We start from the raw sequence: 23,755 nt of genomic DNA, 5'->3' as shown, positions 1-23,755 counted from the left end.
TGTTGGATCAAGCCCTGATCTCTTGACTGGGTGAGAGTATTCTGCCTAATTCAGAAACTCTGTCCATCACCACCCCCTGTTGTTTAATTATTTTGTCCACCATAAGCGTGGAAGGGTATACTCAGACGTGAGTCCCTTGCTCATTGCACCATCAGGATTCAAGCAAGCCGGGCCGAAGAAGGCTGTAATGCCAGAAACCGGTCCCCGGAAGCTTGTTTCCTTCCCAGTGAAAGAATTGGCTTGGTAGTTTGGTCTGCCCTGTTCCCATGATGCACTGGGCCAGGGACAGACTAATTTGCATATAGCCAGGTTCTGAGCTGGGATGGTGCAGTGAGCTAAAAAACGGTGTTGGATCAAGCCCTGATCTCTTGACTGGGTGAGAGTATTCTGCCTAATTCAGAAACTCTGTCCATCACCACCCCCTGTTGTTTAATTATTTTGTCCACCATAAGCGTGGAAGGGTATACTCAGACGTGAGTCCCTTGCTCATTGCACCATCAGGATTCAAGCAAGCCGGGCCGAAGAAGGCTGTAATGCCAGAAACCGGTCCCCGGAAGCTTGTTTCCTTCCCAGTGAAAGAATTGGCTTGGTAGTTTGGTCTGCCCTGTTCCCATGATGCACTGGGCCAGGGACAGACTAATTTGCATATAGCCAGGTTCTGAGCTGGGATGGTGCAGTGAGCTAAAAAACGGTGTTGGATCAAGCCCTGATCTCTTGACTGGGTGAGAGTATTCTGCCTAATTCAGAAACTCTGTCCATCACCACCCCCTGTTGTTTAATTATTTTGTCCACCATAAGCGTGGAAGGGTATACTCAGACGTGAGTCCCTTGCTCATTGCACCATCAGGATTCAAGCAAGCCGGGCCGAAGAAGGCTGTAATGCCAGAAACCGGTCCCCGGAAGCTTGTTTCCTTTCCAGTGAAAGAATAGGCTTGGTAGTTTGGTCTGCCCTGTTCCCATGATGCACTGGGCCAGGGACAGACTAATTTGCATATAGCCAGGTTGTGAGCTGGGATGGTGCAGTGAGCTAAAAAACGGTGTTGGATCAAGCCCTGATCTCTTGACTGGGTGAGAGTATTCTGCCTAATTCAGAAACTCTGTCCATCACCACCCACTGCTGTTTAATTATTTTGTCCACCATAAGCGTGGAAGGGTATACTCAGACGTGAGTCCCTTGCTCATTGCACCATCAGGATTCAAGCAAGCCGGGCCGAAGAAGGCTGTAATGCCAGAAACCGGTCGCCGGAAGCTTGTTTCCTTCCCAGTGAAAGAATTGGCTTGGTAGTTTGGTCTGCCCTGTTCCCATGATGCACTGGGCCAGGGACAGACTAATTTGCATATAGCCAGGTTGTGAGCTGGGATGGTGCAGTGAGCTAAAAAACGGTGTTGGATCAAGCCCTGATCTCTTGACTGGGTGAGAGTATTCTGCCTAATTCAGAAACTCTGTCCATCACCACCCCCTGTTGTTTAATTATTTTGTCCACCATAAGCGTGGAAGGGTATACTCAGACGTGAGTCCCTTGCTCATTGCACCATCAGGATTCAAGCAAGCCGGGCCGAAGAAGGCTGTAATGCCAGAAACCGGTCCCCGGAAGCTTGTTTCCTTCCCAGTGAAAGAATTGGCTTGGTAGTTTGGTCTGCCCTGTTCCCATGATGCACTGGGCCAGGGACAGACTAATTTGCATATAGCCAGGTTGTGAGCTGGGATGGTGCAGTGAGCTAAAAAACGGTGTTGGATCAAGCCCTGATCTCTTGACTGGGTGAGAGTATTCTGCCTAATTCAGAAACTCTGTCCATCACCACCCCCTGTTGTTTAATTATTTTGTCCACCATAAGCGTGGAAGGGTATACTCAGACGTGAGTCCCTTGCTCATTGCACCATCAGGATTCAAGCAAGCCGGGCCGAAGAAGGCTGTAATGCCAGAAACCGGTCCCCGGAAGCTTGTTTCCTTCCCAGTGAAAGAATTGGCTTGGTAGTTTGGTCTGCCCTGTTCCCATGATGCACTGGGCCAGGGACAGACTAATTTGCATATAGTCAGGTTCTGAGCTGGGATGGTGCAGTGAGCTAAAAAACGGTGTTGGATCAAGCCCTGATCTCTTGACTGGGTGAGAGTATTCTGCCTAATTCAGAAACTCTGTTCATCACCACCCCCTGTTGTTTAGATATTAGCAGTGTGACGCACCACGTAAGGTAAACCGTCATCTGCTCTGCGACCTTGCATCAAGGCTTCCTGTAGGGCCCTATCAGTTGCCGTACCGGCAAGTAATGCCAATTCCCAATTATCATCATCAGCAAACCATCTGGCTGCCGGAAGAAGCTGTGCCGCGTAGTAGTAGAGGTCAAACCTCGGGTCCTCGAGGCCACCCTCGTCCCAACACCTTGTCACCGTGTGCAACACGACTCTACTGCGCACACCCGCCCAAAGCAGGGAGGTGAGGAGAGAGTTCAATGTGCGGAACACTCGTGGAGGTAACGGACACAAAGAGTTCTGCAAAACATACAAGACCCTAGGGAGCATCACCATTTTGGCTACCGCCAAGCGCCCCATAAGGGAGAGAGGGAGCGTGTTCCAAAAGTCAATAGATTTGCGGAGGGCCGCGAGTATCCTGTCGATATTATAGGTGAGCAAGGTTTCTGTGAATGCGGCCACCTGGATACCTAAATATCGGAATGCTGTCCTCTCATAACGGAGGCCCAACCGTTGAAACTCCATGTCGGGATCCGGAACAGTGCCAGTCAGTGGAAAAACCAGAGATTTAGCGACATTTATCCGCAATCCAGATGCAGCGCCAAATTTGTCAAGGATTCGCAACAAGGCGGGGAGGGCCTCAGCTGGGGAGGTCAGATAGAAAAGTGCATCATCCGCATAAAGGGAGACCACATTGGTAGTGTCCCCTACCATTATGCCCCAAGACTGTAGTTCAGTGCGGGCGGAAACAGCCAGGGGCTCAATTGCAAGAGCAAAGAGGAGAGGGGAGAGAGGGCAGCCCTGTCGGGTGCCTCTCCCCAGCGACCACTCCGCCGACCGAGCCGATCCCAGGCGCACCCGGGCCCGGGGCTCCCTGTAGAGCACCCGGATCCAGTCTCGAAATCGGGGTCCAAACCCCATTTTCTGTAGCACCTGCAGCAGATAGCCCCAATGCACTGTGTCAAAGGCCTTGGCCAAGTCCACTGAGACCAATACGTGAGGGCCCTCGCTCCCCTTCACCTCATGTAATATATGATTCAGGCGGCGTAAATTCATCGCCGTGTTACGACTCGGTATAAAGCCACATTGGTCGGGGTGGATTAGCCGAGTCATGAGCGGGGCGAGGCGCATGGACAGTAATTTAGTAAGGATTTTCGCATCAGTATTTAGCAGCGTGATAGGACGATATGCCGCGGGATCCGTGTTATCACCTCCCGGCTTCAGAATCATGCATACCTCACCCTGGTTCATAGTAGGCGGAAGAGTACCGACACGCAGGGCTTCATTATAAACCTGCAAAAGGAGGGGCGCCAGAATATCTCCGAACACGTGGTAGAACTCGACCGGATAGCCATCCCCGCCATGGGGCCTTAGCGCGGGGGAGGGCAGCCATCGCCGCCGTGATCTCACCCAGCGTCAGTTGGGCGTCCAGTTCTTTCATCGCGGCTTCAGGCAGGGTCTGGAGTTGGACCTCATCGAGATACGACTGACTGCCATCCTCTGAGAGTAATGGGTCAGCTTCATAGACAGTTTGCAGATGGCTCCGAAGAACCTCAAGAACATCAATTTCAGAGTGGACCATCGTCCCGGCAGCGTTCCGTAGGGCCACTATCCTATCGGGTGCAAATTCCCGCTTCAGAATCCAGGCCAATAAACGCCCTGACTTATCCCCCTCACAGTGAAGACGTTGCCTATATTGACCCAGCGTGAATTTATCAAGCCGTGTGAGTGTGTCGTGGATCGCCACTGAGGCTTCCCTCTCAGTCCGAGGATCCAGTGCTCCCGGATCCGCACGAGCCTGGGCTCGTTGGAGCACCAGCTCCGCGTCTCGCAGGTCAGACAACAACTGTTTCCGGACCCCATAAGTGAGGCCCATACACGCGCCCCGCACCACTGCTTTTAACGCCTCCCACTTAGTGGAGTAAGGCAGGTCCCCCCCCTCCCAGTTGAGCTCCAGATAACCTGTTAGTGACTCCGCCACATGTTCCCTGGCCACTTGATCCTGCAGCAGGTCAGCCGGCAATCTCCACGTCCGCGGGCGCGCGGCTCGATCAGGCCACTGTGCCACACACGTCACCGGGGCATGATCCGATAAATACCGAGCCTGGTGAGTAACGGACAAAGTAACGGAAGTGTCGAAGTTGGCCGCGAGTACGCGGTCCAGCCTACTGTGCGTACCGTGGGTCGGAGTGTAGCACGTGTACAGCTTCTGGGTGGGGTGGCAAGTGCGCCACACGTCCCTAGCCCCAAGGTTATGCATCACCTCCCGCAGACGCGCCGTCATACGGGCCTTAGTGCCCGCCCTAGGTGGATGGCGGTCCAGCTCATGGTCCAAAATACAATTGAAATCCCCAAACCAGAGGAGGGGCGCATCTAAGCTAGGAGCCAGTAGATCCTGCACCTGAGAGAAGAAGGACGGGTCATCGGTATTCGGGGCATACGTGTTAAGAAGCAGGAGTTCCCTATCGTCAAGCCGAAGCCTCGCCAATATGTACCTGCCTTCTATATCCGCGTCTATATATTTTACAGTACAGGGTGTCCCCGGGGCCACCCAGATGAGAACCCCCCTAGCGTATGTAGAGAAGGAGGAATGGAAGATCTGGCCCCTCCATTTCCTGGCCAATCGCTGTGCACCATCATCATCCAGATGGGTCTCCTGCAAGCAGGCAACAGAGACCCCATGACGTTTGAGGAAGGTGAGGACCCTGTGTCGTTAAGTGCAGGTGGCCAGGCCACGTACATTCCACGATAAAAACTTGAAACCCATGTCTTAGTAGTGTGCCCACACGGGCCATTTCGTAGGAAGATCACAAACCAGGACCTCCCGGCCCCCACCACATATGAACCCGGAGGCGCAACCCAGAGTAGGAGCCCCCCACCATTCTGAATCATTGTGTACAAGATGCCAATTGAACCTCTGTCGTAAATCCCACCCCACCCCTCAACATCCCCAACACTCAAAACTTTCGCAGAACCCCGTTCCCGCCCCCAACCCACGAGCAATAAGATAGCAACAACCAAAAACGCCACCCCGCCCTTCCCCCGCCAGTGCCAGGACGTACACAGCCACCCCATACCAACCATACACCCCACAGCCACACACACCAAACCAAACCCACCCACCTTCCCTCCCAGCTCCCCGAAAGACCCAAGTAACCCATGAAATAGCACCCGGTCATGTCCCCGCAGTATTGTCAGCAAGATGGACATATCATTATTCCAAACTCTGGTCAGTTCCCCAACCCCCCTCCCCACACCCCAGGACACCAGAGCGCCAGTCCCAGAACATGGTCCAATATCCAGGAGAGCCCCAACAGCAAAAAGGGGGAGAGGCAGCCCAGTACACCATCAGCAGGCGGCCACCCAGGCCGAGGACATCCGTGCATACGGTCACAATGGGGGCCAAGCAAAGGAACAAAATAAACATGAGCAAAGGAAAGGGAAAGGATTATTCCAACCTCGTGTCAGTCAGAACCATTTCCGGGATCACCGGGGCCCCCGAGTCCGCACTCAGGGGCGTCTTTTGCAAGGTGTCCAGCACCAATACCTCACTGGGGTTATGAGCACCAGGCAACCCCGGTCCCGCTCTCTCCGGTGAGGATTCCATACGGATAGCTCCATCAGCTCCCACCGTGGGTCTAGGCTCAGGGGGACCCCGGGATCCAGATCGTCGTCCTCGTCGACCACGACGTCTCCTCTGCGGTCTGGTCCCCCAAGTCTCACGCGGGCCACCTCGTTCCCCTGGGGGCAAATCATCCCCCCTGATCTCAAGCCACTCCCACACCTCCGCTGGCGTCTCGAAAAAGTGCGCACGGCCCTGGGCCAGAACCTTCAGTTTGGCAGGATACAACAGCATGTACTGCAGCTGCATATCGCGTAGTTTCTGTTTGACCCCCAGATATGATTTCCTCTGCTCCTGTACTTGTTGGGTATAGTCAGGATAAATTGAGATTCGGCTGTTCTCGATCATGAGGGACTCTGATTCTCTTGCCGCTTTAAGGATACAATCCCGGTCTTTGTAGTTCAGGATCTTCGCGATGAGAGCCCTAGGAGCCTCACCCAGTATCGGAGGGGGCAAAAGGGCTCTGTGCGCCCGCTCCACTATGAAGACACTGGACAATCCAGTCGGGCACAGCCGTTCACGCATCCACGTTTCCAGGAATCGTTCAGGGTTCCCCGCCTCAAGTCGTTCCGGAACCCCCAGGACCCTGATATTACTTCGGTGCGCTCTCCCTTCCACATCCTCAGCACGTCGTTCCAATGCACGGGTAGTGGAGGTGATCTGGGCAAGCGATTTCTTCAAAGACGCCACTTCCCCCTGCAGTTGAGTGATATCGCCCTCTGCATCCGAAACTTTGTCCGCTACTTTGCGGAGGTCTGTCCGCAAGAGATTGACATCCACTGAAACTGTCTCTATTTGGCGTTCCAGGGCAGAGTGGGACCCCTGAATAGCTTTAAGGAGTTCAGCTCTGGATGGCTCCGCAGCCCCCTCTCCACCATCGTCCGTTCCAGTTTGCCGCGTGATTCGCTGCGGCTGGAGACGCGGGGTAGTGTACTGCACTATCGTGTTGGGTTGGGTAGTCTTCCCTGATCGGCCCGTGCGGCCCGTCATATTGGCGCCTGCAGCGCCCCAACAACGCACTCCAAGGCACCACACTCGGGTCTCACCGGTCCTGGGGGAGCCTCCCACGCAAGTTCAGGACAAGGATAATAGGCGGCCTAGAAACGTACACAAAGTCCCGGCAACTCAGTACAAGCAGCCCCTGAAGCAGATCAGCCAATCCAGTAGGCAGCGCAGGATAGAGACAAGGCAGGTACAGCTCCTCACGATCCCATTAGTACAATGGAGACCATAGCTTGGCTCCCCCTCATGGGAGCAGGGGTCCGGACAGGCGGCAGCGCGGGCTCAAATTCCTCTCACGCAGCCCGAGGACGCTCACCGCCAGATAACCAGCAGACAGCTCTCAACAGACTCCTAGGTCGCCCCCCCCAGCAGGGGTCTACTGTGGCCAGCCGGCTGATAGGCAGGCAAACCTTGCCACGCTGCTTCACTGTCTCCCCTCAGTCGCAGCAAAAATGGCGGACTTGTGGGGGAGGGGGCGCAGGACCACTGTGGCCACGTGGGCGCCCGTTTCCATGCCCCCCCCAGGGCAGCAGGATAGTAATATTCAGGAGCCAAACACAGTCTTAAAATCCGGGGGGGGCAACAGGGGGCCGGCGCGTTGCTCCTATCGGCTGCCGCCCCCAAGATCAGGCGAGGTCAAGGACTAATGCAGGCGGGACCCCCACTCCAGCCGTGGCGACACACGGAGAGTACTTACAGCCCTCGCCTCAAGCTCTCGTCTCAAGCGGCCCCCAGACGATCACCAGCAGCCGCCTCGACCCGGGCGGTGCTCCGCCTCCGGGGCCCGGCCAAGATGGACGGCACCTCCGCTCCGCTCCTCTTCTCACCTCCGATCGCCGAGGTGGAGAGCCGCCGACTTCTCCCCGGTCAAGGCCGCCTCCAGGGGATCAGGAGAACGCCGAGTCTCGTCCGGGGCCCGTCCTGTCCGCCAGCTTCAGGCGTATCGCACACCGTATAGGCCCGATCCTCGGCATTGCGTAGCGCAGCGCGCCTCCGCTACCTCCGGCAATGTGTAAATCCCCGAATACGAAGGGGTTCAGGACCGCGTCTGCAGCTCATCGGTCCCAGGTGGGTCAGGGAGAGTTCCGACACAGGTTCCAGGCGTCGGGACCGCCCGGGCAAAAGGATAATGCAGGATTCTGTCGGTCTTCGGGACGGAGCTGGTGGAGCTCACGTCCTGTCGGCCATGTTGCTTGGCCACGCCCCCTGCTTTAATAAGATTAACGTGTACAGGTAATAAGGAGCAGCAGGCGGGGTGAGAGCCAGGCACAGAACCAGCAGATCCGAATTCCTCTCTACAACTGACCTTTTCAAATGCTAACATTTCCTGGCTTTAAAGCATCACAAAGTGGAATGTGTGCTGACATTCCATCCTCGGATGGTCCCAATACCACACACCTTCCTCCTCATTAATATACAGAAAAAAACTGATCCCAAAATACTACTACAACAGCTTTCTATGACAGAACATATTCCCTCAAAATATAACTATAGCAGGTTTCTGTGACAAAACAGGCAACTTAACATGCATTCCTGTGCCTCAAACTTCTTTTTTGGCCCTCCAAAATTAAGACAGGTTCCATGAAGACGAGCCGGAGAAGAAAGCAGCCCATTTAAAAACGCCCTGTCCACAAGATTCAGATTGGATACAATCATGCACAGTCCCTCCGGGACTTCCAGATACTCCAACATCCAGGCCAGGAAGCTCACCACTAGAATCATCCTCAGTGCCTCTGATCACCACACCTTCTAAATGGCCTCCATAAAAATTCTCCAACTCAATAATCCTAACTGGTTTGACCATTTGGGAAAACCTCTCCTGTGGCCCATGGGCAACTGCAAATGGACCTATTACCCCACTCTGACTCTCTCAGGTGAAACACCATTTTTTAAAATGTCTTCCATGGACTTCCCAAACACGCCCAAAGCCCCTAATTTCTTTTTCAGACATCAAGGAGCCAAACATGTGTCAGGCTTAAGACCTACTGCTCAACAACTCAATTGGAAAATTCCTGTCTGAGTTCGGACTCGGAGATGTTCTATAAGAAAGAAAAATTTGCAGGGCCTGATTCACAGAATGAACTTAAGACTCAATCCTAAACCTACTACTATTTTGGTATTCACAAAATGCACTTACTACTTTTGGCATTCACAGAATGAACTTACTACTTTTGGCATTCACAGAAGTTAGGATTTTGTCTGAAGTCTGTCTGAAGTCTGTCTTAAGTTTGTCTTAAGACAAACTTTAGACAAAATCCTAACTTCTGTGAATACCAAAAGTAGTAAGTTCATTCTGTGAATGCCAAAAGTAGTAAGTGCATTCTGTGAATACCAAAATAGTAGTAAGTTTAAGATTGAGTCTTAAGTTCATTCTGTGAATCGGGCCCCTAGACAGGGTTTCTGCTACTCAAGGTCTCTATTAGCTGCCAATTGCACCCACTGTTTGATAAAGTGATTGAACTGCTCAACCTTTTTTGTTTACTTCAGGGTTCAGCACAGCTATCCTCTTGTGGCTCAAACCACATCTTTAATAGAACTCACCAAACTTGGAACCATGCGGTCCGTTGTCTAATACAAGACAGTCAGGTAGTCCCTACCTGCGAAACACAGCTTCCAGAAAACTGATGATTATAAACTTTGTTACAGCTTCCACCAAACTTCCTCAAGGCCACTTACAATAATAATCCATAGCAGCTACTGAATATATCTCCCTTCAGGTAGGAGCACTAAATGGACCTAAGAATGCATCCTTAGTTTTTGCCATGGCTCTTCCAGAAGCGCAATCAAAGATGGAGGCACTGCACGCAATTTGGCCTACCTATCACCCCAATTGCAGTACTCACAATGCCTCACCATTATTTCTACCTTTTCATCTAACTCTGGCCACCAAACATTTTTATGGCGCGGATATCCCATGTGTCCCCCATGGCACAGAGAAACTACACCACTCCTCAACCCACAGGGTGAACCACCTTCTCACCTCTCGTGAGAATGTCATCCGACCAAGCCAGTTCACTATTAGGCTTTGCAAACAACTTGATCTCTCTTAGCAACCCCCTCTGGTCTTATGTGGAAATGTTCTGTCACTGCAGTGCATGGCTATAGCTTCCTCTCAATCATGGAGTAGTTTCTGTCAAATTCCTGCAGAGGTCTAGATCAATAGAACACTACTCACTCTATCAGATTATCGCTCTTCTGCAATACAGCGCCCTAAGCACAGTAATTTGCGTCCACGGACACAGTGCAGTTTTTGCCAACCACAAAATACTTCAAAAAAGGAGTATGTACAACATTGTTCTTTAGCACTTCAAATTCTCTCCCTTGTTTTCCCCCAAACAAAACAAACTTCACATTTCTTAACAGCACCCTGAGTGTTTCAATTGCCCAGATGTGTTCTCTACAGAGTTTATGAGGGACTCTGGGGCATATTGCCAACAAGTAGCGATATTTATCGCTAAATAGGCTTAGAGACGATTTGTTTATCGCTGCCTATCACTGGATATGTTAGCGGAGAAAACATGCGATGCGCATCGTTTTTCTCCATTGTGCTAAAATATCCAGCGATAGCGGCGAAATGCGTAAATATCGCTGAGAATACAGCGATAGTCATGCATTAGCGACGAAAGGTATACAACCTTTAGCACGCATTTTTTACAACGCACTACCAGTACCACGCATCTTTTACAACGCATGCCTTTACAACGCATAGCGCTTTGGGGCGATCTGACATAGGGAATGGATAGTGAATAGGTTAATTTACTATCCAATAACCTTCCCTAGTGTCCAGGGGACCGGTGTTGGAATAGTAAATTAAACTATTCACTATCCAGCACCCAAAGCACTATGCGTTGTAAAGGTATCGCGTTGTAAAAAATGCGTGGTAATGGTATGCGTGGTAAAAGTGTGCGTGCTAACATCATATATCCGGGACGAAATGCTCTTAGCCACGTTATCCACCTCCCATTGGATAACATGGCTAAGAACTGGTCTGAGCAGGCGATAGCGGGAATATTTCCATCGTTACGCCTGCCTTGCTAATAGGCGATAGCGACGTTAGCGACTGTTTTCAGTCGCTAACAGGTTGGGTACCCCCACTTTGCATGTCATTAGCGATAAATATCGCTGACATGCAAAGCGGGCCCCAAACCACTCGCTATCGCCTAAAAGCTGTCGCTAACTTCAGTTAGCGACAGCTTGCTACTAGAGCGATAGAATTATCGCCGCTTAGCTGCCGAAAACGGCAGCTAAACCGGCGATAATTGCCTATCGCCCCCCTTGGTAATATGCCCCTTTATGAGTCAAGGAAAGAACATTAGTTGCTCCTTAGATGCTGGTCTGGAGGCACCATGATAGCTTGAACATGGATGTATTAGGCTTGATACCATACTTTGAAATCATTTCACCTAAATATTCCACATTAATTGCTCGAATTGACATTATTTTAATTTCAAGGTCAAACCCTTACGGCGCAATGCCCGCACAACCTTTATCAGCCTTAGATCATGTAATTCCACGTTCTCTCCAAAACAAGGATATCATCCTGGAACGCTATAGCCCTATCTGTTCCCTTTAAAGTCTCTTTCGTAATTCTCTGGAAAACAGAAGTTGGGTTTGCAAGACCAATGGGGTTTGCTTGTAATGAAACATTCCCTATTGAATTACAAATACCTGGAACCATTTTTCAACTCCGTATGGTGCTAAGCATTGGCCAGATTTGATGTAGAGAACACTGTTGCCCTTCCCACACTCAAAACCATTGTGTAAATGTGGGCAACCTATGGCTGTACAACCATATGGTGTCATCAAGACTGTGTAGATCCGCACAGAGACATAATTCTCTGCATTTTTAAGTGAAAGGACAATAGGAGCCACCCAGGGTAAAGATAATATAATTCTTGCACATACCTTTCTAGATCTCTTCAGTTTGGACTGTTCCTTACCCTAAAATGGATTAACTCATTTTTCAAATTGACTCCCTTTCTCAAAAGCTTTATATTCTCCCAATTCATAAACAAAAACCTCTCTATGGGTCTTATTCACAGAACTAACTTAAGACAAAATCCTAAACTTACTACTTTTGGTATTCACAGAAGTTAAGATTTTGTCTTAAGTTTGTCTTAAGACAGACTTAAGTTAGGATTTTGTCTTAAGTCTGTCTTAAGTCTGTCTTACGACAAACTTAAGACAAAATCCTAACTTCTGTGAATACCAAAAGTAGTAAGTTTAGGATTTTGTCTTAAGTTAGTTCTGTGAATCGGGCCCTAAATTTCTCTTTGCTGTTTCTCAAGATACTCATCAATATAATATAACTCTCACCATAATGCTATGTGATAGTCAGGCTGTAGAGAGTCAGAAATTCAATAATCTTAAACATAAAGGCAGTATCTGAAAACTGTGCTCCCTTATGAAGGATATGCAACAATCTCACCTCACAACACCCCAATAATAGAAAGAGACCACCGAGTTCGTATTTAGGAGGCAAAAATGGTACCCATTGGAATGGAATGCACTACAGGGGCACCGTGGTGTTTGGTAGACTTTTAAAATGCGCCGGCAATCGTAGAACGGCCAGGGCAGGCTCCATGCAATACACTGATGCTACCAGGTGCAATGCATCTGATAAAGTGTGTGTGGTGACATAATCACTCCCCAATGATAAGAAGGGCTCTACAATGAGACAAAAATGCTTTCTAGTGGTGTCCGACCATATTCAATCAATCAATCAATCAATCAAGCATTTATATAGCGCACTACTCACCCAGAGGGTCTCAAGGCGCTTGGGGAGGGGGGGTCCGCTACTGCTCGAACAGCCAGGTCTTGAGCTGCTTCCTGAAGGCGAGGTGGTCTTGGGTCAGGTGGAGGTGGGTCGGGAGGGAGTTCCACGTCTTGGCGGCCAGGTAGGAGAAAGACCTTCCTCCTGTGGTGGCTCTTCGGATGCGGGGGACGGCGGCGAGGGCGTGGCTGGTCGATTGAAGCTGGCGTGTGGGAGTGTAGAAGTTGAGGCGGTTGTTGAGGTATCTTGGGCCTTGGTTGTGTAGGGCTTTGTGTGCGTGGGTGAGGAGTCGGAACGTGATTCTCTTGTTGACCGGGAGCCAGTGCAGGTCTCTCAGGTGTCCGGAGATGTGGCTGTGTCGGGGGATGTCCAGGAAGAGTCTTGCTGAGGCGTTCTGGATCCGCTAGAGTCTCTTCTGGAGTTTGGCAGTGGTTCCGGCGTAGAGGGAGTTGCCGTAGTCCAGTCGGCTGTTGACGAGGGCCTGGGTGACCGTCTTCCTGGTCTCGGTGGGGCTCCACCGGAAGATCTTACGTAGCATGCGCAGGATGTTGGAGCACGACGAGGAGGCGGCGTTGACTTGTCTGGTCATGGAGAGGGAGGAGTCCAGGATGAAGCCCAGGTTGCGTGCGTGGTCCGTTGGTTTGGGTGCGCTGCCCAGGGCAGGGGGCCACCAGGAGTCATCCCAGGCGGATGGCGAAGATCCCAGGATTAGGACTTCTGTCTTGTCTGAGTTCAGTTTCAGGCGGCTGTTCATCATCCACTCGGCTACGTCTTTCATCCCTTCGTGTAGGTTGGCTCTGGCGGTGGCGGGGTCGTTGGTGAGGGAGAGGATCAGCTGGGTGTCGTCGGCGTAAGAGATGATGTTGAGGTTTTGTTGGCGTGCGATGGCCGCAAGGGGGCTCATGTAGACATTGAAGAGGGTGGGGCTGAGCGAGGAGCCTTGAGGAACGCCGCAGATGACTTTGGTGGCTTCTGATCTGAACGGAGGGAGGTGGACTCTCTGTGTCCTTCCGGCGAGGAAGGAGATGATCCATTCTAGTGCCTTCTCTTGGATTACGACGTTGCTGAATCGCTGCACTAGGGTGCGGTGGCAGACAGTGTTGAATGCCGTGGAGAGGTCCAGGAGGATGAGGGCCGCTGTTTCCCCGTTGTCGAGCAGGGCTCGGATGTCGTCAGTGGGTGCAATGAGGGCGGTCTCGGTGCTGTGGTTGGCCCGGAAGCCAGACTGCGAGAGGTCGAGGGATCCGTTCGTCTCGAGGAAGGCGGCCAGCTGCTTGTTGACGGTCTTCTCGATGACTTTGGCTGGAAACGGGAGGAGCGAGATGGGGCGGTAGTTTTTGAGTTCGGTGGGGTCCGTGGATGGTTTCTTCAGTAGAGCGCTGAGTTCGGCGTGCTTCCAACTCTCCGGGAAGGTGGCAGTGTCGAAGGAGGTGTTGATGATGTCCCGCAGGTGGGGCGCGATGACAGCGTCGGCCTTGTTGAAGACGTGGTGAGGGCAGGGGTCGGTTGGAGATCCGGAGTGGATGTAGTTCATCGTGCGTAGGGTTTCTTCAGTGTTGATCTGGGTCCAGGTTCGGAGGGTGGTTGTGGGGGGTGCAGGTGCGGTTGTGGGGTGCGTCGGCTGTGTGCTGAAGCTGTTGGGTATGTCTGCGATCTTGTTGTGGAAGTAGGAGGCGAGGGAGTTGCAGAGGTCTTGTGATAGGGTGATGTTGTTGTTTCCGGCGCTGGGGTTGGAGAGCTCTTTGACGATGTTGAAGAGCTCCTTGCTGTTGTGGGTGTTGTTGTCCAGTCGTTCCTTGAATGTGGTTTTCTTGGTGGCGTGGATCAGTTGGTGGTGTTTTCGAGTGGCGACCTTTAGGGTGGTCATGTTGTCTGGTGTCGGGTCTCTGCGCCAGGCTCTCTCTGTGTTCTTGCCTGAAGATGGGCATGCGCGGCTCAGACTTTCGGGACTTCGGGCCCGATTCACAGAACTAACTTAAGACAAAATCCTAAACTTACTACTTTTGGTATTCACAGAAGTTAGGATTTTGTCTTAAGTTTGTCTTGAGACAAACTTAAGACACAATCCTAACTTCTGTGAATACCAAAATTAGTAAATTTAGGATTTTGTCTTATGTTAGTTCTGTGAATCGGCCCCCAGGATCCTTACTTCATTCCTAGGTGTTTCCAGGCTGTAGTGAATGATGTGAGTGTAGTTTTCTTTTTTCTGTGCAAGTTAAAACAGCAGAAAGATGGGAGTGGTGTTCAACTTTGGCGAGATCATGTTCTATGATGCCATTACAAGAACTACACTGTCCATGGGAGACTGATAAGCATCCCCAGGCTGCATTTTTAAGTCATACGACTAACACCATTGAGGTCACAAAACTGAGGGGAATATTTACAAGGAATTTGAAAGGGCAGGAATGCATCGTATTTACAAGATATGGTGCATTTCTGTCCTTTCAGCTAGCACAGGCGTACATTTTGCAGCCGTGCTCCAATGCAAGTACCCTTCCACTATGGTGCAAGGGTGTCTGTGTTGTTGGCATGATTGATTTCGCCGCTTCCTGCACAAAAACAATCGTGAGCGGGGTTTTCCTCTTTCCATGTGCGCTGCGGAATACAGCACAGCTCTACGGAAGCGCAAGACTTTGGCACTGCCCCAGGTTTACCTAATGTTAATTTGGGGCAGCATGAATTTCCATGGGTGTTGAGCAGGAACACCCACAGCAAAACCTATGGAACGCCTCTTTCACGCAGAGTAAGGCAAGGCAGCGACTTGCGCTGCTTTGCCTCACTCCATATCTAAAAGGCCATGAAAAGCCACACAGTGTGGCATTACGTGGCCTTGTAGATATGACTAAGCCCTGCGCGCCCCCAAAACGTCACAAAAAGTGTTGATCCGGTGGTGCAGAGGGCTTGTAAATATGCTCCTGGGAGTCACAGCATCTGCAGAACTACATCAGGAGTCACTACATTCCAGGTAGGTTTATATTCCAGTTACATAGGGGGTCATTGCATCACCTTGCATTGCAGATAAGTATGTGTAAGTATTAAAGTTAAAATACAAATGTTATGCTCTTAACCTTGTCTCAGTATATACGAAAATATCAATGTAGGGAAAAGATTAAAGTCATTAAAAGAGAAAAAACAGAACCAAAATAGATGGATAGATAGATAGATAGATAGATAGATAGATAGATAGATAGATAGATAGATAGATAGATAGATAGATAGATAGATAGATAGATAGATAGATAGATAGATAGATAGATAGATAATACAGTGGCGGGTGGTTATAGTTAGTATTGGTTTTCCATAGGAAATGGAATTTTTGATTTACTAATTACTTTGGCACTGTTTGACAAATCTTAACGATAATTTCCACAAAAACTGTTAAGCCAACTCAGCTCCTACCAGGAAAGTTCTGTGGTGATCCGTCAAGAAGAAATGTACTAAGCCACGCAAAGCCACCTTGTGTAGCTCTGTGTGTTTTTTTAATCCAGAGTAATGCAAGGCCACACAAATTGCTGTATTGCGTTACTCTGCATTGAGGTGGCGTACCATGGGTGTTCCCATGCATCCACCCATGGATTTTGACGCAATCCAATGTTTACTAATGTGAGTAAACATGAGATTGCGGCAAAATGGTGGGCCTCTCAGTCAAGGCGTAATGAGGAGAAATATTTTTATTTCTGCTTGTTATTTAAAGAGGAAAATGCCTCTAAGGATTGTTTCTGTGCCGGAACAATCCTGCTTGTAATGCAGGCTTTCCTGTGCCATGGGACGAGGGTGCCTGCGTTGACACCAGGCAGCACATTGTACACCAGCTCAGGGAGAGAGCAGAAATGCATCATATCTTAGTAGATAAGGTGCATTTCTGTTCTCCCCCTGTCACGCAATGTAGCACAGCAATTTGTCTGGCTACTGTGTGTAACTGTTTAGTAAATCTGGCTCAAAGAGGCTATTTTGACTTGTGTGATACAGGGCAGCTCCCTTACTGGGCTACAGGCCACTGATCCTATATGTGTTAATGGTGACTTCACCAACGGAGCTCAAGTTACTACTACCCTTATCTGCATGGGATGCCATTGGGTGAGCTCCCCAGTCTGTGTCCACAGTCACAGGATAAGAGCCAGGATTGTGCCACACACCTGTGTGAGAGCTGGTGGGGCGAGGCCAAGAAAAAGGCATGAAGGTAAAAACGTGTGCCTCTGATAATCATTACATCAGATTGACCTATTAATAGGATTTACATTAAAATAGCCTGTTGAAAAGACATCAAGCCCCATGTGAAAGGGCCTGTGTCACCCTTACACCTGCCATTAGCCAGGTGTAAGGTTTTGACGGATTGGGGGCATAGAAGTGTTGTCGTGAAATTTCATAGATTTCACTGTGACACTTCTACAGGGCTTTGTTACGACAGAACGCCTAACCTGCATACATTATACCTGACACAGGTATAATGTAGCGCAGGGCTTTACAAGGTGACGCATCTGCCTAGATGCGTCACCTTGTAAATATGTCGCAACATTGTGCATGTTTTACACCGCCGTAGGGTCACGAAAAGTGATGCAACGACGGCACAAAACAAGCGCAAGGGCTCCTAAATAAACCCCATAGTTTGGAATTTCCAAAACCCATGACAACTTTCTCAAACCATAGCTCCTGGTTATTCCCAGGACAATTTATGCAGAAGCCTCAAGCTTATTAAAGTGTTGAACAAAGCAAAAAGAAGAAATATTTGTCCTTATGATGTTAACCTTTTCCCCGGTGTGTTGGCTTAAAATCCTCAGTTGTCTTCTCTTCCTCTTGCCTCCAGCTTTACTCCATCGACAGGTTCAGCCTGAAGCTGGTGCTCATCGGATGGGCAGCTCTCAACCTCTTTCTGGAATCAGGGACCGAGAACGCGCCTGCAGCGGATTCTGCTGGGGTTCAGGTAAGGGCCTTCGCCCCCATCCCTTCCTTGTATGTCATTCAGAACATGCCTGTAGCAGGGTGAAATGGAGTCTGTTGAGGCTCTTTCCCTACCCGTCTCCTTATCTGTGATTTAGGACTTGCATGTAGCAGAATCCACTGGATTCCAGATGAGTCTTGTCATGCTACCCTGTAACAGAATTCACAAGGGCCAGGTGACTCTATACATCCTACCGTAGGGCCCGATTCACAGAACTAACTTAAGACAAAATCCTAAAGTTACGACTTTTGGTATTCACAGAAGTTAGGATTTTGTCTTAAGTTTGTCTTAAGACTGACTTAAGACAGACCGAAGACAAAATCCTAACTTAAGTCTGTTTTAAGTCTGTCTTAAGTCTGTCTTAAGACAAACTTAAGACAAAATCCTAACTTCTGTGAATACCAAAAGTTGTAAGTTTAGGATTTTGTCTTAAGTTAGTTCTGTGAATCGGGCCCACAGTTCCAATTTAGTGATGCAGAACATGCCGGTATCACAGCTCGATAGAACCTAAGTGATGCTGTCCACCCTACTCCCTTCCTTATCACTGACACAGAGCATGCCCACACCAGACACCACTGGACTGTAGTGGAGACTCTTCAACCTACCCATCCTTCATTCAGGCTCTTGGCTCTCCACTGGGCTGGGCTGTTTGCTCTTTTAATTGTTTCCAGAAGAGTTCTCTTGATCTACTTACCACTTTGCGAGTCATAAGACCATATGTACTAAAGTGTTGCTTTGGTGCTGGTGCAATCAACACCACGATACAGCATCAGTTTATTAACCTGTGTACAGGACTAAACTGTGTTGTGTCACACAAGCCCCTGTTCCAATTTTAGTAACTAAGGCCAAGCTCTAGTGGTGACTAGCTTGTACACACAGATACAATGGTCTACTCAATGAGAGCTCTTAATGGACAAGAAACCTGAGTTCAAGACCTGGGAAACTAAGGCAGACCACACACAAAGTGATAGGCAAAAACACACTTCAGTCTCCGGACTATAGAGCTCCACTACCTATACTAGACCAGAGATGACATCTGTGCTGCTTGTGCTGGTAGCAATCAGGACCAAGAGAAAGATGCCCATCATTGTTGACTGTTCCCCATGCATACAGCTGCTGTAGACTGTGTTCCCCAATTTCTCTGGTGGTGATTCAAAACGTATTTGCTTACTAAGCATTGTGTTTGCTGTGCTGGGGCCAGGTTCATCAACACCCCGAATGGTAAAATTCAATCTTTGCAGCATGACTTGTTGATTATTGATCTTTTCTGAGGTTCCTGTATCTAAATCTGCCTTATAATTCCAGAAAAACTGTTGTGGTGCCCTGAAAACCTGACTGCATTCTGCTATTCAGTGGGTAGATGAGCCAGACACACCTTGAGTTGCTCTGTGCTTTGCACAGTTTAAAGATGTAAGATCACGCACTACACAAATTGCACATAGCAGCAAAATCAACAACACCCACAAATGCTTTGCTCAAGCAATTTTACATGCTAAAAAGCATATAACCAATTCACAAAAGTGAACTTTGAGAATGAAAGCACTAGGCAATGAGAGAGGTGATGATTTTGGGGTCCCCACTAACCTAGGGGGAGGACCAAGCAGATGCCTTGAACACAAGGAGCATATCATGCTGAACAATTCCAAGGTGGTCCCATCCTCTTAGGGGATCACCCCAAGCACAGTTATGGATGGGGGGATTATAATCTTGTTCTAGATGCTTTTTTGGATCACTCCTCTAAAATTAATATGTGTACCTCTTCCATTCACAGACAATTTAATGCAGCCATCTAACAAAGAGCCATTATAGACACATGAAGACTCAGTAATCCCTGCTTACAAGAATATACTTTCTTTTCAATTCAACTAATTCATTGGAAAGCTGTGGTTATGGAGGGGGGTTGTTTGTATTTGATATTCGTAGACTTAAGATCTGCATTCGATTTGGTCCAAAGAGATAAGCTTCGGGCCAAATTGAAGGATATGGGTATTCCTTTATATCTCTGCCACTTGTTTTAACGTTTGCACCAAGGTACATTTGCAAGGGTTTGGTATGGGAAAAAGAGGGAACTTTCTGCACCATTCCCTGTGGAAAGGGGGGTTAGGCAAGGGTGCGTGCTGGTCCCCACCCTCTTTTCTCTCTTTCTTAATAGCTTGATCGCTGACCTTCTGGGCAAAAAAGATTTAGACTCTCCTCGATTGGCAGATCGCAAGATGCCAGCTCTCATGTTCGCTGATGTTACGCTCCTCTTGTCTAAATTATCTATGGGCATCCAGGGAACATTAGAAGCGTTCTGTCAATTTTGTAAAAATAGAAATTTGGAGATTAATCTCTCCAAAACTAAATATATGTTTTTTCGTGCCAGTACAGTAAATTGCCCTCACCCCCATATGGATGGTATGGCCCTCGAGAGAACCTCCACGTTTGACTACCTAAAAGTGACCCTGAACGACCGGATGGATTGGGGGACCCACGAGGCCAAAACCAATTTGAAGTTGGCACAAGCATCCGGGGGTATCCTTAAGGTCTATAACGACTGTTCCCAGAAAATCCTAGGACCCCCGGTAGAAATTTACAAGACCCAAGCCAGGGGAGGAGCGCTCTATGATGTTGAACTCGGGGGGCATGTTAGTGTCAATCCTATGGCCTTGACTGAGAATGAATTTCTCAGACCCCTTTTAAGACTTCCCCAGAGCACCCCTATCCTCCCATTGCGACTTGTTTTGGGCATGGTCCCTATCTTGGATATAATAGCCAACCGCCCCATTCTCTTTTGGAGACGTCTTTGGAGCACGCCCAAGCTCTCAAGTTACAGAGAGGAATTGAAGGATTTGTTATCTATCCTGTGGGTGGGGAAGAGACCTTGGCTTACGCATGCTAGACATCTTTGCTACGCAAGAGGGAGGGCAGACATCTGGCTTCTACCAGAACAGACTTGCCCCCTTATCTCTAAAAAATCTCTTGCATCTGCCCTCAAGGATTATCGCTTGGCTAGCTTACAACGAAATAGCATTCTAGGCGTACTGAGTTCTAGATTCCTGGAGGGTAAGTTCGATTTCCATTTTGAGCAGGTCTTGGACTATATACAGCCCCTTCTAGCAAAAAAAATGATATCTGCAATTCAGATATGGAACACTTCCAGTAAGGGCTTACACTAACAAGTGGATAGGTGCACTTACCCACGCCCAGGGTTGTCCAGGGTGCACTGCTAGTGTACAGTCCGATTTGCATGTCCTTTTATTCTGCCCTTTATATAAAAAGGCCAGAGCTAAATGGATTGTTCAATTATGTAAGAATCTGGGTCTTAGGATCTATCTGGAGGTGTACAGAATCCTAAAATATGATCCATCTTTTTTGAAGGTATTCGTCACCTCCAGGTTCCTATTTTCTATGTGGTGTATTAGAAGTGCAAAGATTAAATCAGTGGAAGTAGGGAGACGCGTGGCTGCGGTCTCTCTTTCACACATTTGAATTGTGGAATGACTATTGGTCCTAATCTGAAGGTCAGAGTCTTAGCCTAGCACCACTGTATCTACCTGATTATTTAATTGTAGTGTCTTTCTGTTTTTTTAATTGATTTTATAGTATCTTATTCGATTGTTTTAACTTCATATTTTAAGCATCGTAGACTCAATTGTGATACTATATTTATGTAATGCTGTTTTATAACTATGTAGGACATGGAACATCTTGAATGTCGCTTTTTATATAATCTGTTGTACTGCTTTTATGGCCGTACGGCCGATAACAAAGCTTGCTTGACTGACTGACTGACTTTCTTTTCTCCTGTTCATTTTTCTCAATCCAGGATTGATTATAAATTTGTATGCAAATCATTATCGCAACACATTGTACATGCAGACATTAGAGCTATATTAATTTCAGATCATGCCCCAATCACTTTTGATTTACAACTACTCCTTTTTAATCCTAAGATTAAACTTGGCATTTTAATACAGCTCTTTTATAGGACACTAACTTTACCCAACGTTTTCAATATATATTTTCTTTTAAATTAATCTGCCGACCTATCCTTTCAGGTCATTTGGAATGCCTTTAAGGCCGCCTCTCATGATTTAATCTTATCATAAGTATCTGAAAGGAAGAAAGCAAATACAAAAAAAGGCTTTACTTTTTATGAATCATATTAAATCCATAGGACAAGTATATTTTATTTCTAAATCTAAATCCTGTTTAGATGAATTTGTTAAAGCTACATTTGAATTTAAAATCATGTTTACAGAAAACTCTACTTCATATCTACTTAAGTCAAGTGCCAAGTATAAAGGAGGATTGACCAAAGCTGGCAAACTTTAACCAAACTTTTTCAAAGTAAAAAAGAATTGAATTAACGTTGATGCAATAATGCGTAAGGGCCAATACCTAAAGATAAAGACATTTTAACAGAATTTTCTAATAATCATAAAAATCTTTAACCTCCTCAAACAAATTCTTCTCATGTTGATACTAATCAATACTTATCCTCTATTCGAAAAAAAATTGATTTGACTTTGGATTTCTCTTCTCTTGATGCTGATATATCACTTCAAGGTATCCATAAAGCAATTAATGCTATAAGGAAAAATAATGATAAGAGACAATGTTCACAAGAAACTAATTTTGTAGATTAATTAATTTTTGCGAGAATTAGTGTATCCTGCTTGACTCAAACAAAACAGAAAGATACAGTATGAAAACTTAATTCAATAAGGCAAAACAATATTTTACCAAGGTTATACGTGAAGACCCACTGAACAGAATTTTAGTGGACCTTCCTTCAGCCGAAATTAGTATTATTTATTTTGCATAACAGTAAGTAAGAAACAAAAAGGCATAACATATTTTCTGTTAGTGTATTTACATTATAGACATTCTCATATTTGAGTGTGACTTGTTGCTAAATGATATGGACCTAGATGCCCTATTCATCACGGAGACATGGACTACTGTGGACACCACAGTTGAGTTGGGACTGTCATGCCCTGAAGGGTACAAGCTATTTCATAAACCTAGGCCACTGGGAAGAGGAGGAGGGCTTGGAGTGATCTATAAAGATAAGTGGGACTTTTCCCCTCTACAGATTGATGAGGTGGCGGGGATAGAACTATTGGGGTTCTCCCTGCAAGAACCAAAAGGTAGGATCCTGACCGGATTGTTATGTTACAGACCACCTGGGGCGGAAACACAATACCAGGCGCTGTTCGACACCATTGCTGCCCTTGCCCTGTCCCACTCCAGAATGTTGATCCTGGGAGATTTTAACCTATGGGACAACGGGTCCCTAGGGAGCCACCTGAGGGATCTGAAGGACAACTGCGGAAACTGGGGTCTGGATCAGTTGGTACAGAAACCAACCCATTCAGGGGGACATATCCTAGATTTGGTCTTCGCCAACCAGACTGAGACTAGGATGGTTGATATCCTACCTCAGCACTGGACCGACCACTCCCTAATCCACTTCCAGATCTCCTTATCTATCGAGGGGAACAGAAGTGAGCGACCGGTGACTTATAGGAAGGGACGGAATTGGTCTAAATTACCAAAGGATAAAACAAAGCCTGTTTTTATGAGCAATGTTTCCTATGACCCAGAGGAATCGGTAGACTTGAACTACCAAAAGTACTGTAATCAAATCACAAAGACCCTGGATAGACTTGCACCCCTGAAAATTATAAAGAATAAGAAGAAACCATCTGCTCCCTGGTTTAATGAGGAGCTGAAAGCCCTACGCAATGCACGCCGACAGGCAGAAAAGAAATGGCATAGATACTATTCTGAGATTGATAAAAAACAGCTGAAAGTGGAACAGGCAATATATAAAGGAGCCATCGCCAAAGCTAAGGCACTCTTCTATGCCACTACTATTCTTCAGTCCCCTAACAGTACCAAAACCCTTTTTAATATCATAAGGCATCTCTCACATCCCACCTGTACGAGTAATAAGGTGGTTGCCACACAAGAACTCTGTGATGAGATTGCGATCTATTTTGAGGAAAAGATTGCTAAAACGGTGGGGGGGCTGAAGGAGGAAAGGGATAACTGCAAAGATACAGAGGCACAGACTGAAGAAGAGGAACCCTCATCAACATTGTCTGCAATGGAAAACTTCACCCCTCTTACAGAGGAGCTCTTTCTTACACTGGCCCAGAATGTGTCATCTGGGTCTCCTCTAGACCCTCTTCCGCACAGGATCTGGAAAGAATATGGGCCAGAGCTGTTCCCCTGGATGT

General features: G+C 48.0%; 1 protein-coding gene across 1 annotated transcript in view; it reads left to right on the top strand.

Moving 5' to 3' along the window:
* The window catches only part of LOC147736415 (uncharacterized), a 465,378-nt gene that overhangs the window by 309,922 nt on the left and 131,701 nt on the right, over positions 1–23,755 (top strand). Inside the window, exon 23 of the mRNA XM_086953155.1 lies at positions 17,391–17,507. Coding sequence (XP_086809281.1) covers positions 17,391–17,507 — 117 coding nt within the window. The remainder of the gene's footprint in view (positions 1–17,390; positions 17,508–23,755) is intronic.

Source organism: Lissotriton vulgaris, chromosome 1_2, assembly GCF_964263255.1.
Source record: "Lissotriton vulgaris chromosome 1_2, aLisVul1.2, whole genome shotgun sequence".
In the NCBI taxonomy this organism is placed as follows: domain Eukaryota; kingdom Metazoa; phylum Chordata; class Amphibia; order Caudata; family Salamandridae; genus Lissotriton; species Lissotriton vulgaris.
Note: the sequence above shows the minus strand (reverse complement) of the source record. Positions and strands in the feature narration are given on the sequence as shown.